Source organism: Lissotriton vulgaris, chromosome 1_1 (genome assembly GCF_964263255.1).
Source record: "Lissotriton vulgaris chromosome 1_1, aLisVul1.2, whole genome shotgun sequence".
Classification (NCBI taxonomy): domain Eukaryota; kingdom Metazoa; phylum Chordata; class Amphibia; order Caudata; family Salamandridae; genus Lissotriton; species Lissotriton vulgaris.
In genome coordinates, this window is record NC_141685.1 from 1959792553 (window position 1) to 1959820055 (window position 27503).

The 27503-nt window shown below is 45.8% G+C and overlaps 1 protein-coding gene across 1 annotated transcript in view; it reads left to right on the forward strand.

The window, feature by feature from the left end:
• The window catches only part of HSPA14 (heat shock protein family A (Hsp70) member 14), a 216220-nt gene that overhangs the window by 76077 nt on the left and 112640 nt on the right, over nucleotides 1-27503 (forward strand). Inside the window, exon 10 of the mRNA XM_086919700.1 lies at nucleotides 6969-7124. Coding sequence (XP_086775826.1) covers nucleotides 6969-7124 — 156 coding nt within the window. The remainder of the gene's footprint in view (nucleotides 1-6968; nucleotides 7125-27503) is intronic.

A 27503-nucleotide genomic window follows, 5' to 3' on the forward strand; every position in this document is an offset into this window, starting at 1 on the left:
CGTTCCTAAGTATGCTATGCCAACGTCTTTTTGTAGTGTACTTTACACGTTTTTCAGCTCTGGCAAAGTAGGCCCCGAATTTCTGCCATCGAGCCTTTTCCTGGCTTCTGACTCTGAAAGCCTCAGCCCAGGTTGTCTCTGTACCCGTGAACTCTGACTTACTTCCAGCGCGGCTCACCGCGCTTAGCTCAGCCTGCTGCCTGCCAAGACTGACTACAACCTTCGAATTATCTGTTCCGCTCCTCGAAAATACATTCCTGCCTACTAGTTTCAGTAAACATCCCCCCAGCTGCAGAGCCGAAGGGCCGGCCTGTCTCCGTGCAAGTAATTCATAGCCTCTGTTACCATGCTCCCATGGAAGGCCCGTGCCCCCACGCTTCTCATGCAGACACTTAGGCGCTTATACACGCACTCACAGTCAGTATAGAATAGCTTCTGCCCCAGAGACCTTTTCCGTCCAGATAATATGGTTCCCAAACATCAGATATCAGATATGATAGAAGTACGAGTTGGTCTGACATGCCAGACTTCTGTCTCTTTCCGCTAGTGTAAATGTCAAGTCCCCTGCACCCTCCAGTCTCACGTCAATCACACGTCATGCAGCTGCGCGCGCATCCAAGCCTCTGATTTCCGCTGACATTGCAACATTTCTGTTTAGTGCCACCCCCATGTGACACCTACCTGTGACGTTTCTAGCGCACACCTCTAGTTCACGCCTAGTCCACGCCTTCTGATTATGTACTAGTAACACGTGGATGCTGTTATCTTGTCTTCTCTCAGCTGTTACGCCTACTATATTGCTTTCTATGGTGTAAATTAAGTATATAAGCTATGTATTGTCAATAAAATATTGCTCTATCCCTTCCTGAACCCCTTGTGGTTGCAGGAACATGATATCCCGTTTCGGAACGATTCCTTTTTAAGGAATAAAACCCCTAAGAACTCTAACACCACGGACTCTGTTTCTTTCTTTCCGATTGAGTTATTATTGATTAAGTACTTACCTGCATAGAAATTACGATGGTAAATTAAATATTTACGACAAGACCCACTAGTGTTGTAACGTATCTAGGGCTCTAGTGTAATTTTCCCGATTCATGCCGTTATATAGGTATAACTTTTCATATCCTTATATAGGCATAAGAATCATAACCATATTTAGACACAGCCAATGCAGTCCAAATACGGCATGGCTACTTCCACTAAGCTCCTAGAGTACAATGAGTTCTTGAAGACAGCCAGCCTTCAGCAGTACGGGAATTCCCCCTGCTTCAGTATTGATTTGTCCCAGAACTCCTGGAGCGTGTAAAGAACTTCGAGTTCTTAGTGACGTTATTATGTCCACCATTATGTCAAACTCGGCACCTTTCAGGTATAAATATGCCCACATCTGCCCTAGCAAACACAGTTGTTTTGGAGCAAATCGACTAACTACTTGCCAGACGCCCTGCTGTATGCGAGTGCCGAAGGAAGCTGACCCTCCCTGCTGACGCACTGAGAGAGACGCTGTCTTTTCTCCTGCCGAGAAATCCATCTCCAGTGTTTCCCTGCAACCCTTGCGGGTTACTGGGAGATCGAGTCCTGAGATCGAGATAAAAGACCTCCTTCATTCTATAACCAAGGTACGGAGCTGATTAGACCCTTAGAGAATTCTTGGATAGATTCTTGGCAGAAACTATTTAAGTCAAGCTACACCTCACTTACTTCTTCCCTTGTACTAGTCTTAGGTTAAGTACACCGGGATAGGCATATTTTAGATGCACAAGTTGAGTACTTTTATTCATTATTTATCATGTATGTATTTGATCTATTTTATGTATCTTATGGAAACCATATAAATGCTTTTACAGTATTATTTCATAATACTCCTTCTACTATACGCACTTTACTTCATAGTAAGTATTACAATTGTAGCAATTCACTTCTCTAGCATGAGAAAGAAGACTGCTCAATAAATAACCTTTGTATTGAAAACGCCTGTCTCTCTATTTCTCTGCACTTCTGGTGAAACGAAGAATGCACGATTGACTGAGTGAAATAGCCATCTAGTGTTTCCGCAACTCTGGAGATATATTCCTTTGACTCTAGATTGGATGGTCCCTGAAAGACTGGCCACTTTGAGTGTTCTGTAGTTGCCTGATACAGGGCTGCACTTTCCCAAAAATCTTGCTTTCTCCCTATTTGAAGGATCTGGTGAGTGACTACTCCTATTGGTGATAACCCATTTTTTACAATCCCTTGGCACCCTCTACACTCCACTTTCAGTCTGCCCTATGCTTTCTGATTTTATTTTCCTATCTGATCGCTTTCCGTTTGGACTATTGGTGTAGTACGTTCCCTCCTCTCCATTTTGTAGAGGAGAAATGTAGTAGACGAGACTGTGTCGGGAGAAGCATGAGTGGCAACCACTGGCTTGATTTGAGGATTAAAACGTAGTGGGTGGAGGGGGAAGTGCACTGTGATGGCTCAACGATATGCAAATTGCTGGGGTCCATCCACTCTGGGATCCCGTGCTTGCTGTGCCACTAGAGCGGAGTTGCACCCTACTGGTGGTCCATATAGGTCGAACCTGGTCTTAGGTAGCTTGTGTTCCCTTTCAGAGGGAGCATGGCAAGACATTTCGGGCTGTACTGTTTTATTAGAGCAGGATCAGTACAGATTTGCATATGGCTGATTCCTGTTTGGGGTGGCATAAAAACGATGAATTGAAATGCTACCCAGAGTGATTACCAGTAGTAAAAATGAATTCAAGCATTCCACCTGTTACTTTTTGAGTACCTCATTATTTTATTGGAATCAGTATTTGAGTGCTATTTAGTTGCATGTAGAATATTCAAACCTTTCCTGAGGGTTGATGGTTGCCTTCCGGACCATGTAGTTGACTACGATAGTGTTTATAAAATGTGTTGCATTAAGCGCCACATTGACGTGCTCCTAGAAGTGACCAAAGACTTAAGTTATAGGTCATCTAAAAAAAAATATTTTCATTTGTTACTTACAGATGTAACTTGTTAGAAATGGGGGTCTCAAGTTGGCACTGGCTGGTGACCCTGTCCAAATAGGGTCCCTTTCTCCTAAGTCAGGGCAAGTGGGTCATCCCTTTCGATAACCCCTGCTCAACCCTGTGGTAACTTAGCACGAGCAGTTAGGCCTATCTTAGAGGCAGTGTGTGAAGCATTTATGACCACGTACAATAAGGCAGTAATGACACCACAAAAGGACAGAACTCAGGTAGGTACAGAAAAAGAATATCTTTATCTAACAGTTTAACTCAACTCTCCAAGCGCTACAACAATGACAATTCACGTCAACCCATGGGGACTCAAAGAGATAACAACATCTCCACCAAAACGTAACACTGACTGAGTTCAGGGACGGGGCCTACGCGACCCGTTGCGCACCAGGTACCTGCTGTTGAAAGGGGAGACAGCACACAGCTTCTCAAAGAAGCGCAGATGGTGACAGGCGGACTCCCAGCGACCACAATATGAGGTGGCAGAGGTCCGCAGTGTGCACCCACACTGACTCTGGGACAGGTGGGCTCTCAGCTGCAGCTGCCCACGGCCGCGGTGACCCGGGTTAGGGGAGGCAAGGACTCTCGTCGTGTCGCTCCGTGATGGGCGCGTAGTGTCAGCAGCTCTCTTTTAGCTGCAGTGGCCTACAGGACAATTCAGGAGGGAATGCAAAATTGTCATGGGTGCGGGCGCCCAGCAGCTACAGCTCTCTCTCAGCTGCGGCGGCCCACGGGACAATTCCAAAGGGAATGCAAAGTTGTCAAGGGTGGGGGCACTCAGCGGCTACAGCTCTCTCTCAGCTGCGGCGGCCAGCGGGACAATGCCAAAGGAGGATGCAAAGTTGTCAAGGGTGCGGGCACTCAGAGCCTACAGCTCTCACTCAGCTGCGGTAACCCAGGGGACAATTCCAAAAGGAGGATGCAAAGTAGTCCAAGGTGTGGGCGCTCATCGGTTAGGGCTCTCTCTTATCTGCGGCGGCCCACACAAAGCACAATGATGCATGGTAACAAAGGGCGGTGGGCGCCCAGCGATTACAGCTCTCCTCTGGCTGCGGCGGCCCACTGGACAGCTCTCGATGGTTCACAGTAGCACAGGGTGTAGGCACTCAGCGGCTACAACGCTCTCTCTCTCTCTGCTGCGGCGGACCAGAGGACAAATCACAATGGTGCACAGTAGCACAGGGTGTGGGCACTCAGTGGCTACAGCTCTCTCTTGGCTGCGGCGGCCCACGGGACAAATCACAATAGTGCACAGTAGCACAGGATGTGGGACCTCAGCGGCTACAGCTCTCTTTCGGCTGCAGCAGCCCACAGCACAAATCACAATGGTGCGGGCTCCGGTGGCTCTCACCGGCGGCAGCCCTTCCTCAGCTGCAGCGGCCCATACGGATCATGCAGAAGGTTGGAAGGTACAGATTTAGGCGGGCTCTCCGCGGCGGCTGCTCTCGTCTTAGCTGCATGCGTCCCGCACAAGTTTAGCAAAGGAAGGTTCAAAGGTTCAGAATAAGGCGGCCGCTCAGCGGCGGCAGTTCTCTCTGAGCTGCAGAGGCCCGCTCAGGTTCAGCAAAAGATTCAGACGATGCCCAGTCTTTGGCCCTTACAGTAGAACTAGAGGCTCCGGATTACTCGACGGGGGCCTCACCTGCAAGCAGAACTCCTCGCCCGGGAAAATCAACGGACGACTGGGTGAAGTCTAATGTCCCTGAGGCTTCGGCAGGAGGCTCCCTCGATTTGGGCCTCTGGTAGTTTCTTCTGCAACATGGGTTAAAGTTGCAAAGTCCTTTTCTCTGTTCAATCGGACAGAGTCTCGTCTTCACATCCAGAAGGAACACACTTGGCCAAAGTTCCAGCATTTTATACCTAAAAGTCTTTGTTCTCCAAGGTTGCAAATCACTGACTCCAGTCCGAACCAGATCGGTGTGGTCGGGGAGCACTTAGTTTACGAGGCGACATCCTGCTCTTTCAGAATGAGGGGGGTCTGCTATCAGACTTCAAGTGGGAGGTGGAGCCATCATTCACCTTGCCAAGCACGACCATGCTTGGATCAAAAAGTCACCCCTCCCCACGCTTGGAATACTGATCCCTCTCTCCAGCCAGGTCTGACCCAGCTGGCCCTGCTGCCCCAAAACCAGACGGCCAATACGCATACTCGCAACAGCCAACAGTAAAGCTTTAAACAAGAAACTACTGCGTTTTCAGGAAGGGCATTTCACAACATATAATACCTAAACAGTCCTCACTAAAAGGTGGCCCTTGCCGGCCTGATCATAAAAATATCAAACTCGTAGTTCCTATTGGGTTCCTAGACCCAGATAGGATGATAGAAAGTAATCCTTAACAAAACAGGCTATACTAAGATATGCGTCAAAGTTATTCTAATTCACACAGTCATTTATATACATGGAGTAACTGCGCTGTGGCACTGAGTAGCAGTGGCACGGCGCCCAGAACATCTATATCCAGCCAACATACAAGACTGGAAGAGTCGCAGGGGAAGGGAGACCCACGCCAATGATGCCAGGTCTAACATAACTTGTAAATGTTTCTACTTTAAATTTACTTAACAATTCCTATATTGTGCGTTAATCTTGTAATGGGATCATCACTTTGTAAAATGTAGGGAGAGTACATTAGAGTACAAAATAAAATGGATTAATTTGCAAAAACCTATCTGTAACAATTTACAGTCTTTAAAGTACAATCTGATTGGTGGAATACGATCTATAAGTAAAGACAAACACTGGAAAATGTTCTTCATGTGAATGTGTAAATCAGGAACAGGGGCTTGACAGTGAGTGAAGTATTCCTGCTGTCATGTTGCTGCAAGCCTATAAAATTGTCTCTAGCGAGATCATGTACATGCATTTAGTATTTGTGGATTTGCCGCTTTATTTTTCGAAACAATAATCTTTATCAGGTCCCGTTAGAAGATAAACATGATAAACAGATATATACATTAGTGTCACGTACTACCATATATTTGGCTACAGACCAGTAGCTTGAATTCCACTGTGTTTATACAGTGACCTTTGAGAAGTTGGGAAACTGAACCAGCCCTCTTACATGAGTTATGTTTCCTGGCCTCAATAGAGCTTCCACATTAAATATATTAAGTAAGACAATTAAGTACTTGCATTTTTGGTTATTTTTTCAAGTAAGGGTACTATCTGGAGCACCTTGCCTGATATGTAAGGAGTATAACAACAAGGCATTTATGAAGCTCGTTTTAGGAAGCTCTAATACCCCTGTAGTCCAAAAACGGTATTAATCACCCCTGTTCCTCCTTCTAGGGCACAGCCAAGATCCACTCCTCAGAGGCATTTAGTTGGGTAGACATCGTTATCTATTCAGGTCAATACTGAAAAGGATATTTTGTGTTTGAAAACCCATTTAAACAAGAATGTACCTCAGAGGTGGACTGTGAGCTCACTCACCATTTGTTAACAATTGTGATGCGAGTTTAGATTATTATATGTTTTAATATATGCTGGGTAAAACTTTTACAGTGTCACATTTTGTGATTTTAGGATATCTGCTTAGGCATTGACTAACACTGCTTTGCCTCATGTCTGATCTTCAGAGCCATCTGTTTCTATATATTTAGAAAAGATTCTGAAAGTGTTTTTTTGACATGCAAAGGGGCTTGCAGCCTATTGTTTTCTGCTTCTACTTTATTCTAAAAAAATATTTTTTTAGTAAATCGATGCACATATTTGTTTTCTTTTTCAAGTGTATTGCTCTCCCTGGCAGAAGGATATTTTGTGTGCTACGGAGCCGGCTGGTAATACCATGAAAGTGAAGTGTGCAGTCATTATATTTCTACAAAGTGCCATGTTGCCTGACTTTTACTGTTTCTTTGATACTGTTTTTTATATTCAATGGGCAGTCATCTTAATTACAGAGTATGGTCTAAACAGGTTAACATTTGTGTGCATGTCTTTTTTCTCCCATACAGATCTTACAAGCATGATATAAAAGGAAATGCCCGGGCGATGATGAAGCTGATGAATAGTGCAGATGTTGCAAAGCACGCATTATCCACTTTAGGAAGCTCAAACTGTTTTGTGGACTCGTTGTACGATGGCATCGACTTTGATTGTAGCGTATCTAGGTAATCTGTTTTTCCATGCCTTGTTTAATCACTGTATGTCTTTGTACTGCCCCAAAACCAGTTTACCATAATGAAAAGAAACATAATTTAGAAAGCATTTGAGTGAGAGCAATTAATTTCATTTTAATACACCTCTTCTGATTGTGATTTGAGGATGAGTCTGTATAGATCTTTACCATGATACCCTTAAAGTATAGTGAATGCCATAAACCTCTTGTTAAATAGTTCTATTTTTTAACCAAGCTCCCTAAGGGTCCTCAGATTTACATCCCACGCATATGTTTTTATTTTGTCTTTCACACCTTAAAGTTAAGACCTCTGCACAGTGTACATCTAGTTTAAAAAGTAAGGTTGCACCAAAAGCTATATCTTAAAATGTGTGTGCATTGCTAAGTAGAATTAGGCTGTTGTGGTCAGTGAACAAAAATAATAAAATACAACTGATTTAGTTCCATCATCTACATATTTCAAGCTTTGAAAATGTTCCTACTCCCATCAGAGGATTGTGCATTGATCAGCTCTGTGCTGTTAGGCTATAATGAATATGGCTTTAATTTTTTTCCCATAACAAACATTTACTTTAAAAACTTAATACGCCTGTCTTCAAACTACACCAAATGCATGGACTTGAAAAGTTTTTCACAGGTGATCGATATATGGTTTGCATTTATGTCTTCGTTAAAAATGTATCCCTGAAGGTCAGCAGGCATGTCTGCCCATTTTGGCTAAAACACAGAAGAGTACTCTGCCTCCTTTATTCTCAAAGGGATGAGCATTTTGGAACTGACCAGGCATCCTCTGTTTAAAGCTGGTGTCTTAGAGGTTAAATCAAGCTGCAACACTCAGCTTTTGACTACATCTCCGTCAATGATCACTTCGTGTGATTTCTCCGTCAACCAATATTACTTCAATAAGACCATTAATATTTTTGTTGACATACCGTATGGTCCTATTGATGTCCTCCTCTTTGACAACCAAGAAAATTGCACCTACAACTACCAGCTCTTCAAGGCATGTCATGTTGACCACTACACTGGTCTCTTCAGCACTGTGTACACTCCCTACCTGGTCTACAAACATCTTGCACACATATTACAGAAAAAAGAGACAAAAACGTGTAGCAGGAACATTCCATGCAGGAAGCAGTATTCGAAATAGTGCATCTGGACACTTTTTTCATTCCCTTTCTTAAAAAAGAAGATTGCTGTGCAGAAGAAGAGGAAGTCTGTTTCCACCCTATTCTTATATACTGCAACTCCTAGCCTCAAATATTTTAACTTCAGCTACAGATGGCCCTAACAACAGCAGTGTTTTTTTTCTAATTTGTACAACAGATAAAAGAATTTGAAAAAAAAAATTCTTCCTCATCTCCGCCAGGATTCAACTCACAAGTTGTGAAGCTGGTGGTCACCTGTCAGTTTCTTTATGCCTGTATCAAGTATATGTGCAAGTGTGAGTGCTAGAGTTCTGGGTGCCAATTAGGCATTTTAAGCTCTAACCATGAATATTTTACCTTCACCTGAAGAGATGGGAAATCTGAGGAAAATAATCGTCTGTCTTGTGGCTAAGCAGAGTAAGAAGCACCTTGATAGAAATGGCAACAGGAAGGCGCCATGTGATGAAGATACCCTGAGGAAGGACTATGTGGTCCTATTGTTGATTGCACCAGATAACCTCCTATGGAACCCACCGCACCCTATTTACTAACTCACCTCAGGACAAAATCCCAAACTGGATTTACTCAAGGAATATACTTGCTTCTTATACGACTTTAAAGACGTCTAAGAAAATTGATAAAGCCATCTGAGTATGGTACTTTCTTTGAGAATAGGCTTACCACATGACCCCTGTCTCGCTGGACTGAAATTGGCATATTGACACTTGCGGAATGTTATTTGACAGGGATGATTATCACCTTAATCACCATCTTTGAGGAATATTTACCCTCACCAGGACAGTTCTGAAATTATGCTTTTACATGCTTGTTCAAATCATTATGGGGGCGGGTATAAAGCAGCCCCAGCTACATGATGTTTTTCATCTATTACGAACGATTGGTTCAGGATGCCACCTGGTTTTATAAGGCGTTAAATATGTTCAAGTGCAGAAACCTAGACAGAACTAAGACGAGATGTGAGGTGAACTTGGGGAACAAAATCAGAGAAAGGGAATGGATACTGGCATACCCTCAGCAGGTATCCAGGAATACACACAGAAAGCCCCCCCACACACACACACACAGACCCCCCCCCCCCCACACACAGAGATCCCACACACACACACACTCACACACACACAGCCACACACACACACACACACACACACACACGCAGAGCCCCCCCCACACACACACACACAGAGCCCCCCACACACACAGAGCCCCCCCCCACACACAGAGCCCAACACACGCAAAGAGAGCCACACACACACAAAGAGAGCCACACACACACAGAGCCCCCCCCACACACACAGCCCCACACACACACACAAACACACAGAGAGCCCCCCACATACACACAGAGAGCCCCACACACACAGAGAGCCCCCCACAAACACACAGAGCCCCCCCCCCCCCACACACACACAGTTTCATACACACACACACACACACACACACACACACAGAGCCACACCGTACTGTACAGGCCTATTTCTCCTTTTGGTTGTTAGACCTGGCTAACTACTCTCTCGCTCTCCTCCATGCAGGCAAAGGATGCAAACCGCAGTTTCATTGTACCAGCAGCAATAGATCTAGCAAAAAAACTATCCAGTTTTTCCACAGATTATGCAAATGTTATTGTTCATGTTTACAAACAAATGTGCACAAAATACTATGCACGGTCGCTCTCTACAGTTTGTCTGAATGAGTTTTCTGAAAATACGAAATAGTATCAGACGAGCTTAACGTTATAACACGCTTCCGAATGCAACACTTCTGACATACAGCTGGTTTACAAATAATTCGTAGTACCAGCAGGTGCTTCCTAGCAGTGACTGCCGCCCTTCTCCTCCTCCCACAAAGAGCTGACTCACGCTTGACTGACACATACTCAACCATCAACAAAAACAACTAGGAGCCACCCGCCCACATCCCGGGGGATTTAAGTGGGCCGAGCCTCTTGCCTGCTCGGATTATCTCATGGTCACTGAGCAGGTCTCGGCGACTCTCACGCAGAGTCTAAGCGAATAATGCATCATCATTTCAAAGCAAACATGGCTCTGGGCTAAGAAGCGGAAGCAGCAAGGTACACTCCGAACAGGGAGCTATCCACAACAGAGGAAATAATCTAAAAAAATTGAAAAGCTAAACCTCACACCAGTAAACTGGTCGAATACAACAGGCCCTTCACTACAACATGCTTTTGTGACGGCCCCATTCTTTCAGTCAGTGTGTCTTGCAGACAGTACAATGCAATGACAGACAAAGGCATCGAGGAGATGAATGGCGGGGTAGGGAGTATGTTGACAGTATGGAAGGACAACGACAGACAGTGCCCCTTCCTGTGGTGTGAGTGAGAAGGTGGTACACTAAGCATAGGCTCAGATAACAACAGTGGAGGTGTCTAATGAATGGGGCATCAGATGGGCTAATGGCAAGTTCACCAGGTGTACGGAAACGCAGTATAAGGGGATACACTGGGTAAGAGCAATAGGGTGTCAAAGGGCACAAAGAGAGCAAACACTACAGTCCCGGAAGGATTAAAAAAGGCCAGGGTGGGGGACGAGCTATGCTAGCAACCAAGATGGCCACTTAGGCTCCCGGCTGCGCTGACCTCCGTATCCTGCCAGAAGATCCTGTTGATAATCCTGATTTAACGCCCGACCACCGTGTAGATGAACCGATGCTCACTCCGATGGTGCAATTCCGAAAACTTTACTTGCTTGGGTGACGGAGCTGCGTCGAGTTGAAGTTTGCGGCCTGATCCAGCAGGAGAGCCGGGGCCTTGAGTTTTGATCTGGCCGTGTCGTAGTTGAACAACATCGGCCGTGAGAGGCAGTCAGGGTCCGGTCCACCGCAGTGGAGGTTTTTTCTTTGCCCGATCTCGACGGCGCTCATTTTGCCTGATCAACATTGAGGGAGGAGTGACGTGGCACAACAGTGGCTGGGGGTGGAGGTCCCTGACCCGCGGACCCGGTGTGGCCTAGCCGGGGTTCGGTGGGTGAGGGTCTTCGCTCGCGGAAGAGAGATACACATTGTTGCCGCAGAAACCGCTCAGTCCCCTCCGACGCCGTCCGTTCCGCTCCTGTCTATTCCCCCCGAGGAAGCCGGCTCCCCGGGGAGGTGAACATGATTGGTGCTGAGCGTGGAGAAATGGACCGGACAGAGTGTGAGCCGTCGCTAAAGATGATATTGGCAGCCATCGGGGCATTTCATTCACATGTGGATGCCCTGATTCACAAAATGATGACGGGCTTATTGGTGATGGAATGTGTGGAACCGGACCCTGCTACATCTCCGGTATTGGCACAAGCTACGATTTCAACTACGACCATCTTGATTCTGAACGAGGACCCCGTGCAACAAGAGGTGCAGCAGCCCTTGGTTGGTCTCACGGAAAATCCCGAACCCAGTGCTTTGAACATATTGACATACTTACCATCATCGCTGACTTTGGGAGGATCGATTTGCGTCCCCTTCCCGGATAATCCTGTGTGTGATTATCCTTGGACTTCTGTTCCATCCTTTCCCTCTTTAGCGACTCTACGATCTTGGTGGAAATTACATTGGGACTATCCGTCCATGAAGGAGTGTTCTTGTGCTGCTGAAGTTCTTGGCCACTTGCTGACTTTGAATTGTATTGTACTGCATTTACTCAGACTCCTTTTCACTTTGATTCTCCTGCTGAAGTAATGGGAGGGGTGCACATAAAGGTTCGGAAGGGCCAGGGCTGAGAGTGATCGACTATAATTGGTATTATGGCCTTAATGGAAGTAGAATTTGTAGCTGTTGGTCTCACGTGAGGTTGGGCGGTGCATCACGGCTCCCCCAATTTATTTTTTGTGATCATAGATATTATTGACTTTTTATCATAGGGGGTCTCTGGCGGGGGGAATAGGGGACCGGGAGCTCATATGGAAATGCCCTCCTCCACTGTTTCTCTTTTCTACTTTTAAAATGTAGTTAATTGGGGGGACAGGCACACTGCTAAGGGGGGTTGGGCGATAGCTGTTGCAGGTGTGCAGGGTGGGGGGATGGGTTTATTGTTTTCTTTCTGTCATCGCTCATATGGTTTCCCGTTTTTTTAAATCTCTTTTTAGTTTTTCTTACACTAGTAATATTGGCGAAATATCCTGGTTTTGTTCTTTAAATTCTAGTGTCCGGTTGCCATGATTCTTCTACGGGTTTGACTTTATGGGTGGGAGGGTCTGGAGGGTCCGCATTTAAACTGTTTATGGATTGTAATGTTGCAAGTCTTATTTGTATTCATTAGTGCGGGCCTCTCAGGGATTCTTCTGTTGCTCCACGTCTATCCTGTTATCGTTCCTGTTCACCCTATTATCAATATATGTATGTATGGCACCGGATATGTCTTTTCCTTTTTTCTTGTTTAAAATAATAAAAAGATTTTAAAAAAAAAAGGCCAGGGTTGGTGTCACAGGTGAAGAAGAAAATGCAAAAGGCATAAAGAGGTAAAAGACGGTAGGATATATAAACTAACACAAGCGTGGTCATTCACCCAGTCGTGATTGCAAGAATCGAAGCAGGACACGCTGTCGGAACTGAACTAGAAGTTGAGCGGAAGCATAGCGGAAAGAAACAATGACCGTCTCAGCAGTTGTTACATACAATTGGAAGTAGAGAAATACTAAGAGGTGTAAATGACACAGTTTTGGAAACGCATAGGGATCCAACAGATGCTAAACATCAGTACGAGATAATAAACATATTCGGACAAACTGCAAGTTTCATCCCCAGTGCACTGCCAAGAAAAGAATAGAGAGCACTACCAGTATACAAGAGCAGTGATACTGAAGATCTACAGAACAGGACACCTTTTAAAAAAATTCTGACGTGTTGCCAGATAACATAACATAAGTTTCCTTATTCCCCCCCCCCCCTTTTCAAGCAGTTACAAATCCCTGAAGTAACAGGTCCTGAAGAAGATGGTATGAGAAGCAAATAAGACCATTGAAACGCGCGTTGACCAGTGTGTATGGGATACCACAGCTCACACACAGCATTAGAGGGTTGAGTTTCTCACCCATAGGTATTCATCTGTGTTTGTAGTTGGGAGGTGGGGTATGCAATGTGTATGTATGTAGTGTATGAGTTGTGGAGGTATAGAGTGTAGAGGTGTGATTGAGTTTGGGGGACTGTAAATAGTGATTCTTGAATTAGTTCACACTGTGAAGACAAAACCATGTGTAGTACAAATTGAGTTTTTGGTAATTTTCTGTATTGTTAGAAATAACTGATTAATTTTCACATATTTTTCTAACTTATGTATAAGATGAAATTTTAGATGGATGTATATAAATGTAAAAAGTGATATAATATATAAAAAAGCAATGTACACAGTTGAAAACGAATAGTTTCTTACCTGTCGGTGTAGTTTTGCAGCTTGAAGATCTTTCTGGATTCACTATGCTGTGCATTATTCCGTGGTCTAGTGGTTGGGTCCGGAATCTTAGTCTTTTCTTTGTTTTTTTTCGTAGCCCAGGTGGGCGTAGACGTCCCACCTTTTGGTGTCCTTCCGTGACGTCGGCACGCTTCCTGCAGAAGCTCCCACCCTTGGGCGCCATCTTCGGATATTTTTTTCTTTTTTCGTTTTGTGTTTCTGCAAATCCTTGGCAATGTTCAAGTAAGTTATTTAATCTGATTTGTCGTTCGAGGTATCTGTTTCAGTATTGACCTTGTCCTTTACCACCTGATTCTCCAGCCTCATCTTTCTGGCGGAGGTGGGTGGGTTCGCTAGTGAATCCAGAAAGATCTTCAAGCTGCAAAAGTACAGCGACTGGTAAGAAACTATTCGTTTTGCAGCGTGAATCTTTCCGGATTCACTTTGCTGTGCATAGACTTTGTAGCGGTTTGTAATTTCTGTGGCGTCTGGGTGGAAGATGAGCGTTGGCTGTTGAATATATGCTGAAGCACTTTCTGTCCTACTTGTGCTTCCTTGTTCTTTTGTATATCCACACAGTAGTGCTTCGTGAACGTGTGCACTGAAGCCCATGTTGCCGCCAGGCAGATGTCTTAAATGGGTGTCTTATCTAGGAAGGCTATTGTCGCTCCCTTTTTCCTAGTTGAGTGGGCACGCGCCCCCTCTGCTAACTCTTGGCCTGCTTGTTTGTGGCAGAACTGAATAGTTTGTGCGATCCATTGTGCAATGGTCCCCTTTGTTACTGGTCTACCCAGGGAACTGTTTGCGAAGGACACAAAGAACTGTTTCGTCTTCCTGTGTTCCTTTGTTCTTTCTACGTAGTGCATTACTGCCCTTCTAGCGTCCAGAGTGTGCAGTGCCCTCTCTGCGTTTGTGGTTGGTATTTGAAAGAAACTTGGTATTTGAACTGTTTGGTTGATGTGAAACCTCCTTTGGCATGAAGTTTGGGTCCGTTCTCATCACCACCCTATCATTGTGAATTTGGATGTAGGGCTCTTGTAGCGTTAGCGCCTGTAGTTCGCTCACCCTGCGTAGGGAGGTGATAGCCACCAAGAGGCTGTTTTCATTGTTAGCATTTGCAGGGAAGCCTTATGAATTGGCTCAAAAGGCGCCTTCATGAGCACTGTCAGGACTAGATTAAGGTTCCATGCTGGTGGCGGCATCCTCTTAGGAGGCGCAATCTTATTTGCTCCTTCCATGAATCTCTTTACTATCTGTAACGTAAAGAAACTCTTTCCAGTCTCCCCTCTTGTGTAGGCCACAATTGCTGCCAGGTGTACTCTCAGCGAGGATGAGCTTAGCTTTGCCTTCAGCAGGTGCGTGAGTTCCCTTAGCACTGTTGACTCCCTTGTCATCTTTCTGTGTAGCTTCTTCTTGCTGCACCATTGTGTGAACCTTATCCATTTCGCCAAATAGCACCTTCGTGTGCTAGGCCTCCTTGCCTCTCGCAGTACCTGCAGGGTGCTCTCCGGTAACCTCCGGTGCGCAAACTCTGTCTTCAGGAGCCAAGCTGCTAGGCTGAGGCTCTCTGGTTCTAGGTGTAGTACCTCTCCGTTTTGCATTGACAGTAGGTCTTTTCTTCTCCCGAACGTGTGGGGTGCACCCTGTGCCATTTCCATTATCTGTGAGTACCATGTCTGCCTGGCCCATTGTGGTGCCACTAGGATCAGAGTCATGTTGCTGGTCCTGCACTTGTTGAGTACTCTCTGTATCAAGGGTATCGGGGGGGAAAAGCGTAAGCAAATGTTTTCGACCAGCTTATCCATAGAGCATTCCCCAGGGATCCTTCCCCTGGTTGCCTGGATGCGAAGCTTTGGCATTTTGCATTCTGGTGTGTTGCAAATAGGTCTATTGACAGTGTTCCCCACCTTCTGAATAATTTTTGTGTTTCCTGCGTATTGAGCTCCCACTCGTGGGATGCCGGTGTCTGCCTGCTGAGCCAGTCCGCTTCCACATTGTCCTTCCCTGGTAGGTGTAAGGCTAGCAGGTCTATTTTCAGTGGGATGGCCCATCTCTATATCTCCTGCGTTAGGTTCGATAGTGGAGCTGATCGTATTTCTACCTGCTTGTTGATATAGAACATTGTTGTTGTGTTGTTTGTTTGTATCAACACTCTCTGGCTGTACAGTTTCGTCTGGAAGGCTTTCAGGGCGAGGAACATGGTCTTTAGTTCCAGGTAATTGATGTTCTTGACCGCATCCACTGGAGTCTACAGACCCCTCACCCTGAGCTTGCTCATGTGTGCTCCCCATCCCTTCTGGGATGCGTCTGTTGTGATGGTCACCGTTGGGGTTGGTGGTGTTAGAGGTTTCCCTTCTGTTATATTCTCCTTGTTCCACTATGACATCTCCTCCTGCACTGCGTGTGTTACAACCACTAGATCTTCCCAACTTCCTGTCGCTTGTGACCATCCTTCTTGCGGCCATTCTTGGAATGGTCTCATGTGTAGGCGCACGTTTGGTACCAAATGTATGCACGAGGCCATCATGCCCATGACCTTGCTCGCTGTCCTCACTGTCGGAGCTTGCCCCTTCTGGTAGAGGCGCGTCTCCTTCAGTAGTGCCATTGTCCTCTTGTCGCTCGGGAACACTTTGCTCTGTATGGTGTTGATCTTTGCTCCCAGGAAGATTGCTCTGGTTCCATAGAGGATTTCCCCCAGTGGATGGAGAATCCCAGGTCCATCAGCACATTTGTCACGCATGTTCTTAGCATGTTCTGTGGGAGCTTGCCTTTATCAGCCAGTCGTCCAGGATCCTACATGGATCCCTTCCCACCTTAGGTGCGCAGCCACTGCTGCGAGGCACTTGGTAAAGACCCTTGAAGCGGATTTTAGTCCGAACGCTCGGGCTGTGAACTGGTAGTGGTCCTTGTTTATTGTGAATCTTAGTAGGTGCTTGTGCTGCCTGTTCATTGGGATGTGAAGGTAAGCATCTTTGAGGTCTATGGTGGCCATGAAATCTCCGCCTCTTATCTGAGGAATGACCTCCTGTAAGGACGTCATCTTGAATTTCTGTGTCTTTATGAACTTGTTCAGGAACCTTAGGTCTAGGATGGGCCTCATTGTTTTGTCCACCTTTGGCACTAGGAAGTATGTGGAGTACACTCCTTTGTTCCTTTATCGGTATGGTCCTGGTTCAATGGCCTCCTTTTCCAGGAGGTCTGTCGCTTCTCTTTGAAGCAGCTCTAGCTCTTTTCCTGACTGCGCCCTCTTTTTCGTTTTTTTGTTTGGGGGTGTCTTTTCCAGTTCTATACAATATCCCAACTGTATGGTGTTGAGTATCCATTTGTCTGTTGTTATCTTCGTCCTCTCCTGGAAGAAACAACTTAACCTGCCTCCTACTGGTGTTACATGTTCTGCGATGCTTGTTCTGTGTAACCCTGCATCGTTCCTTTTGTGCTCCACCCTGTGAGGCTTTGTGTGGGTGGGCACTGATCTCTGGACGGAGTCACTTTGAGGCGGGCTGTTGGCCCCCTCTCTTGTTCTGTCTATGTCCGTTTCCTCTCCCGCGAAAGGACTGGCCTCTCTGTTGTTGGTGCCAGTGTTGTTTCTGGTGCCCCTGCTGTGCTTGGTTGTCTCCATGCTGTGACTGCTGGAATGTCTGGTGTGACGTTCCTGATTGGTTACCCCCCTTCCGTTCGGTCTACGTGACGGGGTACCCCTCTTTGACCCTCTGAATTGTAAGGCCCCCATTGACCTTGCAGTGTTGTTAGCCTTTTTAAGCTGGGTGAGTTTTTTATCCACCGGCGCTCCAAACAGTGTCTCCCCATTGAATGGTGTGCTAAGGATGTTGTGCTTCACTTCTGGTTTGAAGCCTGAGAGGCTTCCTTTTTTTCCGTGATTCCCAACATCATCAGCCTGCTTGATGTGTCTGCTCCATCCAGGGCTGTTTTGAGGCAAGCATTTGCCAAATTTTTCCCATCCTCCACCATGTGTGAGGCTCTGTGTTGGTACTCTTCTGGGAGGTGCTTCACCAGCTGGCCTATTTGGTCCAGCATTTGGTACTGATGCCTATTTAGCAGGGCGTTGGAATTTGCCATGCGCCAATGCATTGCAGCGTTTCTCTCTATCTTCCTCCCCGTCAGGTCCATCCTCTTGCTTTCCTTGTCTGGTGGTGACCCTGATGTTGGCACATTTGCCCTCCTCCTTGCGGTTGCCGTGATAATGGAGTCCGCTAGCACTGTCCCCTTGATGTATGGGGGATCTTTCGTCGAGTGCTTGTATTTTTTCTCTGTCCTTGGCGTAACGGACCTGCATGTCGCCGGGTCCTTAAACGCCTTCACCCCCTGAGCCATGACGCTCTCGAGCATCGGGAGATTTGGCTCCTGGTCTGCTTGGGGCGTAGGGTCTCCAAGAGGAAGTTTGGCTTCTGCTTCTCTTCATCAAGCTTGACTCCAAACGTCGTCGCCGCGTTCGGCGAAGGCGTCGAAGGGTACGCGTCTACGCCCTCTTCTGGACTTTCGGTGTCGAAGTCCTGCCATTCCTGGTCCTGTGCCCCCGAGAATGCTAACCCTAGGAACGTCCTTTGGTCGTCGTCACCCTCGTCGTCATAGAAGAAGGTTTCTTCCTCTTGCTGTTCAACAGTCTGCTGGCCTCTTTGCCGTGTATTTCGGTGCCGACGTCGAAACGGGCCTCGTTTCCCTTGTCGGAGTCGAGGTGGCGTTCGGGGCCTTTTCTTTAAAAGTCGAACGTTCCTTCTCGGGGACATGCTTCCACGACCTTGGCTTTTCGCCGGTCTTCGCCGCCTGGGAGTCCTTCTCTAAGGATCCGCTGGGCTCTCTGTCCTTGGTTGAAGCTGCGGCCGACAAAGTTTTCGGCGCCAGTGCTCCCTTCGAGGACTTCGACTCAGTCTTTCGAGAATCTGAGTCAGACCTTCGCTGGTCTGTCAGAGCTTTTGGGGTCGACGACTCTCCTACATCTTTAGAAGTTTTCTTATCGGTCTCTACGACCGTGTAGCCGCCGTCTTCTCCGGCGACGTTGTCTTCTTCGTCGGTCGAGAGATCCAGGTCTCGAAGGGACGGTGGTTGGCCCTTCCCCTGCATGGTGTAGTTGGCCCTTCTCTGTCGCTCTCTGATGCGGAGGGTCTTCGGTGTGAAGGCAGAGCAAGCGTTGCAGTTCTTGCTCTCGTGGTCGACCGGTAAGCAGAGGTTGCAAACCGGGTGCTGGTCCTTCTGCGCGTACTTGTGGTGGCAGTTACGGCAGAATTTAAACGGTGTGTTGTCCATGTCTCGCGCTCAGGGGGCCCCCTGTGTGCGCATTCTCCGTTGGACCTCGAAGTTCTCCGTCTCCTTCGTCGTCCCGGCTTGTAGGTGTTATTCCCTCGTCGTCTTCTCAGTCTTACCTGCAAACTTTGGACTCTTCGGTGTTTTTTCCCGTCCACAACTCTGGAGCCTCTCGGGAACCTTCCAGACCCAACGGCGGAAAAAAGAATCTGAAGATGGCACCCAAGGGTGGGAGCTTCCGCAGGAAGCGTGCCGACGTCCCGGAAGGACACCAAAAGGTGGGACGTCGACGCCCACCTGGGCTACGAAGAAAAAAAAAACAAGGAAAAGACTACGATTCCGGACCCAAACACAAGACCGCGGCACAGCATAGTGAATCCAGAAAGATTCACGCTGCAAAACAAATTGTAACAAATTTACAAAGCAATTATTTCAGTTGAAAATTCAAATAAGAGAAATAACAAAAATAAAAGGTGACATTAAAAAAAAAAAATCTGTATAGCAGAGCAGTGCCATTTTGCGCCCTTAGTAAGAGCTTAGTTTAGCCGATAGTGAAGAAATAGTAAAGAAATATAGGTCTAGAGGGATATCTTTATATATATTGTTTTTTTCTTTCCCTGAACTAAAAGTCATTTTTTCTAGGGAGTGCCTCTATTCTATCCAATAAAGAGGTAAAAGAGCCACAGCTGGGTTCACTGCGGTTGGAAAAGTACAGTGTGGATAGCAAGGGAGGCATCAAAAGGGCTTGTGGTTATGAGGTCAGCGGTAGATATATTGCAGAGTATTGCTATTACGTAGGAAAGATGGCACTAGCCATTGGGTAACAGGGGGAAAGAACAGGAGGCAGAGGAAGAACACGGGCGCCCGAAAATGGAATATGCCCCCAGTAGAGCCACGCCAGGCTCTATGAATCAACAAATGTGCCCCCCAATGCTGGAGCGGCCCGCAACGGCGGGCCCGCTCAGGATAGAGGTAGGGTCACACTGCCCTGCTCCAGCAGCACTCTGGAACACATGGAGCCCCCTCCCCAGCCGGTCTCGACTTACCGGGCTGCTCTCTGCTCTCCGGGGACTCCGCTTCTATTTGGAGCCTCTCCTCCCCTGGAGGGTCTCAGTTGGCTGCTCGTCTTCTTCGGAGGTGGGGGCAGGCACCAACCCAGTGCCTCGGGCCCCCCGCCTCTATTGGCCTGCGACTGCCCCGCTGCCGGACAGGTTCCCTTCCCGGACACCTGCTCACTTCTCCTTGGCAACCGGAGCGCAGGGTGGGCTCCTGTCGGCTGCCGGCGTCTTCTCTCAGGCTCTCGTGGGCGCGTGACTTCCCTCGGGGCAGCGGAAGTCCCGCCCCACGTCAGGCACTCCACGCCCTGACTTCCGGTTTCCGCGTTCTTGGGGGCTCGGGCCGGCGACGGTGACACGGGGCAAATGAGGGGTAGGCTCCTTGTAAGGTAAAGCAGGGTGGGCACCCGCTCAGAGTAGAGCTCAGCAGCAGCGGCAGCCAGGGAGCGCACCGGCTGGGACGGGAGGGGGGGAGCCCAGGAGAGGAGGAGAGAGGTGAGAAGAGTGGTGGAGGGAGAGGAGGCGACAAGGATGAGGTAAACACGAAGAAACTAAGCCCCATCCTTTTCAGATTGGGGGGCGTGTTTTTCTTTTTCCCCTCTTCTCCATTGGCTGGAATGTAAACAACGGGCGTGTTTTTGACTGTTGTTTACCATTCCAGCCAGTGGAGAAGAGGGTAGAACAAACCTAAAAAAACACGCCCCCAATCGGAAAAGGACGGGGCTTAGATGGAGAGAATGACGTAACTGAGACCTCTTCTTCAATGGCTGTCCGCCGATTAGGAGTCCGCCGATTAGGAGGCCAGCCAATGGAGAAGAGGGGCGGGATTTACCCTCGCTACTCGGTCATTAAATCTCGCCAGCGAGACTGCGCATGTGCGCAGCCTACGCTAGCTGAGACCTAAAAAGGGCACTCCGGTATGGGATAACCTTTAAAATTATAGAAAGGGCTAGGAGCTGTATCCCTTTCTTGCTTATCTGAATGAGAACAGGCATTATTCAAAAGTACTTTGTTTTTGCCAGTTGTTACTGCGCTTATGGACCTCCCTGAAAAAAAAATTGAAAGATGTATGGATATGGTCTGCCATGGTTTCCTATGTTTAGATAAGATCCCTTTTAAATGTAGCCTGGTCTTGTTTTGAATAGATTCTTACGGCTTCATATTGTGAATCGGAGACAACTGAAAGAAGATATTGTACTGTTGTATCCTGAAACAATGTTGTTGGCTTGTTTATTCTTGAATATTTGAACGAAAAGTTATTAAAAATATCTTTGGGGAAAGGCAGTGATAGTAATGAAACAGCCAGTATTCACCTCTTACCCAGATGAAGAAAAGATATAAAGTGTCAGAAAAGGCTCCAGCTCTCCCTAACAAGCCAAAAAACTACAGTCTATAAACTTAGAAGCTGAGCAGTGATGGTTTTGCAATCCGGCATCCATTTGCCGAGTCCCTCAATAAGCAAGGCATTCAACTACATTGAGTTACTACAGTGAAAGCTTCCAGTACTGTAGCCACTTTAGGAAAGTTTGATTGGCAATTGTGGCATGAACAATCAATCTTAAATGTATTACACTTTTGTGAAAGAGTTAATGCAAAAAAACAAGTCTCTGGATGATTGGGGGAAATAATATCTGCCCCATTTTACATAAAGACAATGACTGAATTACTCAGCTTTTAAACACAACTGTTCTATGGCAATTCAGGTGATTCCAGACTACCTAATTTAGGCCAGCAGCACGAGCCTGCATTGTTGATATTCTGTTTGATGGCAAGCACTGCTTTCAAAAGACAAAGCCCTACTATCCATTAAAACCTCCAGACTGTCATGAACACTGTGGCAAGGAGCTTTTAAATAAATATCGTTTATTTTTATTGTGTTCTTACCTGTGGGATGATTTTTCTTTATTGGAAAGTGTGAAATTTAGACGCACAGATGTGTTAGCATCAAGTCCGCCTCCTATCTAGGCTGACATATTTTTGTTGCTTATGTTATGGTCGCTGCCATATTAATATGGTCACTTACAGTGGAGACTTAAATGTCTACACGTTAATTGAGATGTTGCATATATCGCCAGCCCTATTTTGTCTTGTTGGGACTTTGCTGTAGGCAAACTTACAAGCATGAGATAAAATTGTCCATTAGTTGTGAGGCTTTGCAACGGCGCTATCAGGTCATAGGTCATAGGTCTCACCAGTTTGCTGCAACAAACCAGCCCCAGTTCGGAGTTACTCCAGGGCACCGAGAGTGGGCAGAAAAGTGGCCTTTAGCCTGGCATTGCTTATCATTCGTGGGCACGGTTGTGATTTCGTACTGAGAAAAGATATGCTATACGATACTCTTTAAGAAACTGAATTTATAGGCTGATAATGTCCAAAGTCTGTTATCCTGTATTTTGTGACTTAATATACTAACTACGCTCTATTGGTTTCATGCAGGGGTCATTGAGGAGAGGAGAGTCAGTTGTTTCTTGTAGTCTGCTGTGAGTTGGAGACTGTTAACTCTCTACATTTTGTGGTGTGTCCTATGGCCTGCCCTTGAAGTTGATAACGCGGATGTTCATATTCTTAGACACATGAAGGCCGACTAGAAGTTGGAGAGTAGTGATATGAGGCCTTACTACTTGTTGCCAGAGACCACCTTCTTGTTCTCTGAAAGAAGTAACTTCTCGACTGGTCATAATCTTGAGTTCCCGCAATGCCAGGACTTAGTTCAATGGGTCAACAAGTATAAGAAAGCCAGTTGGACAGAGATTCGTACATAACCCATTAAGCAACACTATTAGTGTTTTTTTCTGGGCACAATTAGTCTGTCTAGAAGAGTTCAGGGACACAGTTGAACTCCAAGACCTCTTTTATAAATGAATAACACACACTAAAACATCAGTAAGAAGTAGGGTATAACACTTTAAAATGTTTATTTCTAGAATCCAAGTCTAACATATGAAAGGTAACTACAGAGTGCAAACATACATACAGCAATGAATGACATGGCCATAAAAAATAATATAAACATTTCTAAAATGGCAAGCAAGCTACTAGCATCATGAAAACCTATTACTACTTCTAAGTTCTAGGATAAGATTTAGAAGATGCAGGAAACAGCTAACAACCTGGTTCAGACCTTAATAATTATGTACTACTAGTGAATGTCTTTTTTTAGAAACACTGAAAAATCTTCATTCAAACAAACATTGCCGTTCTTTGAACATACTAACCTGGTGTCAGACTACCAAAATGGATTCCACCGAGTCATGGCGCTGAGGCATCACTGATTGCAACATGTTATGACATCTAGATAATCATTGACTCTGGTGGAGAAGCAGCCGTAATCCTTCTTCATCTTTCTCCAGCTTTTGGCATGGTACATGGCTCCACTCTCCCCCAGAGACTTCATGACTTTGGAATCCAATGAAAGAGATTGCATCTTACTTCGCTGATAGGATGCTTACTATTTCACATCTTCCTTTCTTTGATCAATTGAAACTCACAGCTTGTGTGCCACAACAATCAACCATTATTCCCACTCTGTTTAACATCTCCCTTAGTCCAATACCATCACTGACGTACTCATTTAACATCAACTGCTATAATTATGCTGACAACCGTTAAATCATTCTAAAGCTTGCCATTTCCTCTGTCATTGATGCATTAAAAAAGGTGAAATTACTACATTCAGTTGTCTAGTGGATGTTTGCAAACATGACCTCTTTTCTGGACGCTGACACTCAGTAACTACAGGGGTCATCTGTAAGACATACTGTATAGGTCTCCAAGTAATGCAGGCAACTGGACCACTCTTCCTTAAAAAAAAACTCAAGATGTACCAGCAGTCAAAATCTCACATTCAAGACTTGCCCCATTATGGACTGTTCCTCCATTAAACAAATGTTAAACTCTGTCCATACATCTACACTTTGGAACTTAATTTGCTTGAATAAGCTGAATTTACAGTCACTTCCAGGTCCATAAGACATTCAAGGCATGGCTCTTCCTGTCCTTATAACCACCATTTGTAGGCTTTTATGTTATGATCTTTACAAATTAAGTAGGTGTGTGCAGCTGTACCTATTCTCTGTGATATATCTTGTATGTGCTCTGCGATGCATTTTGAACATGTTTCCAGCATGTCTTCGAAACTCAAGCACCTTAACTAACTTTGCTCACATAGGTCTCACCACATCCAAAACTCTTACACTCGTACACTTCCTACCCGGTGCCCAGGAAACTATGTAAATCTGAGCACTCTGTAGCCTTGTCAGGGGTATGAATGCTGCAATACCATATAAAAAATACCAGAAGAAGCAGACCTTCAGGAATGTGACTCACTGTCCCTCCAGTTCTTAATCTGTCTTTTAAATAAGAACAAATATCTTGTCTCTATCAACCTCCAGGACCTGTATTTTTATATCCTTATTCACCGTGTTAGTATTTCCTCTGGTTTGTAATCAACCTCCTAACATTACTAATCTCAAATTATAGTGTTTGGATTGGTCAGAACCACAAAAAGTTACAAAGTGCTTGATCTCAGCTGCAGTTCATCTTAGGTGGAAGAACATGTGCATATACCCATTTATGGACAGGCTAGCTGTTACTGCTTCAGTGAACAGGACTTTCATTGAACAAAAACATTTCTTGTTCAGTTCCTTTGCATTCTTTTCATGGGGGCATCCCTTCTGAAGACTGGAAAAACAGATGGCTGCAGCAGCCTAACATGATTAGAGGAAATCCCAGTCTTCTGTAAAACAATTCTAGTTATTCAATTTCCCCGCATCTCGACAATTTCTCACCGTAATCTGTAAATGGCACCGGTCCAAAAAAGAATTAGTTTGACAGTGGTAAAAAACGCAAGAGCACTGGGACGATTCGGGCACAGTCATGGAATCTCTAAGGGCACCCCTGTCTTCTTGAAAGAGTAAGGCATTGGACACTAAAGGACTAAGCCTACAAGCTTAGTCAATAGAGACAGGACCTTCTGACACAAGTGGTAACTTCATGATCTGGATAGATATTCAGAAAATTTGGGGACCAAACCCACATGGCCTGTTGACAAATGCCCTGAATAAAAAACGCTGGTTCCTTACCAACAGAGACTGAAAAAACACGCTTTGAGACCCTCTTTGCCAAAGACCTGGTTACGTTCCCTTGTTACACACTACCGGGCTGAAAGGAAAGTACCCTCCTGCTGCTAGCAACTGCATGGGTTTGACAATATTGGTCTTGATTTTTTCAAAGGTGTGTAATAAATATGACGTATTATCTCAGTCTTCATACATATCTTAGAACCAACTGCCTCACTGGAACCCAATTGCTCTGTACCTAAGTGCCGAGCTCTTAGGTAGCTAGAAGCCTACAAAACTAGAGGTATGTAGTTAAATCTGATCAGATCTTGGAGAAATGTGACACCATCTCTGTCAAAAAGAGCTGATAGGTTTAATAGATAAAACATCTGCTGGATCTTTCTAAACTCATTCCACCTAAGATCTGGTGGGAAGGCCCTGCAGTGCTTCATTTCTATCAGCAGGATATTTGCAATACATCTATTCAGTTATCCATAGTTATCCATAGTTCCGAAGGCTTGGAATCAAGCACAGGTCACCCCTCTTCTTAAAAAGACCACGATTGACCCTGAAATATTAAGTAACTATTACCCAATTTCACAACTTCCATATCCAGAAAAATATTGGAGAGAGCAATAAAAAATCAGCTCACAGGTTACCTGAAACTTCGTGACATACTAGATCCAGATCAGTCCAGATTTTGCATTGCTTGCAAATAGCACTGAAACAGTGCTGGTAGTGGTGATGGACGATTTGCGTAGGTTGGCAGCCAAGGAGCACCCCTCAGTGCTGGTACTATTAGATTTATCTGCTGCTTTTGACACAGTGTCCTGTGAAAGGCTAAGTATCAGACTGAAGGAGATAAGGGTTCACGGATTGTCTTTGAAATGGCTGGTAGATTTTCTGACTCAGAGAGAGCAGGCTCCACGACTGGCCCTATATTAATTAGAGTTCAAGGTTTTGACACAAAGGCTGCCACAGGGTTCATCGTTTAGCCCAATGCTTTTTGCTCTGTTCATTTGGACTGTCACTGATAAATTTACGCTGATGACACCCACCTTAACTTTCCATTAATCATGATTCTTTGGACTCTGATTCAATTTTAATAATGCAAGGTGGTGTTCTTGAAATGGGTGACTGAACTCATTAAATTTGAATGCAGTCAAAATAGAGGTTTTGATGATAATTCAAACTAAACTGTCACATTGTTACAAGATGTATGGTTGCCAACAGGATCGGGGTCTGCCCCTAGACCAGCTCCCTCAGTACGTAACATGGGGTTCCACTTTGACAATATCTCTTTAAACAGTCAAGTAAATAAGTTATCATCCACCTGTTGCCTGCTGCTCAGATTTAAGGACAATATTGCTGTACATACCATCAAATATGTGACTTCCTGTGGTGCATGCCACAATCACGAGCAAATTAGGCTATCGAAGTGGTCATTGCTGCCGAGTTCATGCAAATGGCATGGATCACTTACAAAGAATACAACATTATCCAGTATTATGGGTATCTTTCATAGATTCACCTGCCTGAATCATTCCCCGTCGTCGGGGTGGGAGTCCCCGGTATATAATAACAGTAATGTCATATAGACATATACATACTAATAGGCCAGAGGCCTCACATTAGTAACCTATCCAAGTCTTTTTGTAAAAAGGACCAAACTTTGGACAGGAGCCAATCCGCTACTACCACCCTCTAGAACCTTCCTGGAAGGAGCCCTAGTCCCTCAGATTTTCTACCGCACTTCGTGCTAAGGGAGTCTCCACTGAGCTCTGCTCAGCTTTCTGGTATTTCTGGATTTATTCCATATTTTTTTCTTCAATATTACTCTTGTGGAGGAGTGCTAGAGTTGACTATGTCTACCTCTCCTAAAAAAGGGCTCTTTAGACCCTGCGCTTCGTGTAGTAAGCTGAGACTGCTTGTAGATGACAAACATGAAGAGTGCTTCTACTGTCTCTACCCTGAACATTCTGCCAAGGATTGTAAGGTCTGCCGCACTTTCTCCGTCAAGACTTTAAAGGACAGATACGGAAACGCCTGCTTCTGTGGCTTCAGAGACTAAAGGACAGGGATCAAACAGTCTCTTCAGGTGAGAGCGAGTGTTCCTTCAGGAGCTCACACTCCTCTGCCAAAAGGCCTAGACGGACATCTCCAGATCCGTCTAATATGCCACCTCAGAAGAAGACGCCAAAGTCTTCAGAGGGTCGTCCAAAAGCCATGGCAGTTAAGACTTCTCTTCAGGAAGCCACCTTCAAGAAGCCTGTGCTGGTGTCTTCTGCCATGCCTGTGACAGCATTGACAGTGACCATCTCTACGTCGACAGCATCAGCCTTCACCACCTTTTCGACAACTACCTCAACATCGTCGTCGACGAAGGTCCCATCGACGTCGACGATATTATCGTCGACGAAGCCATCGACGTCGACACCAGCGTCGACG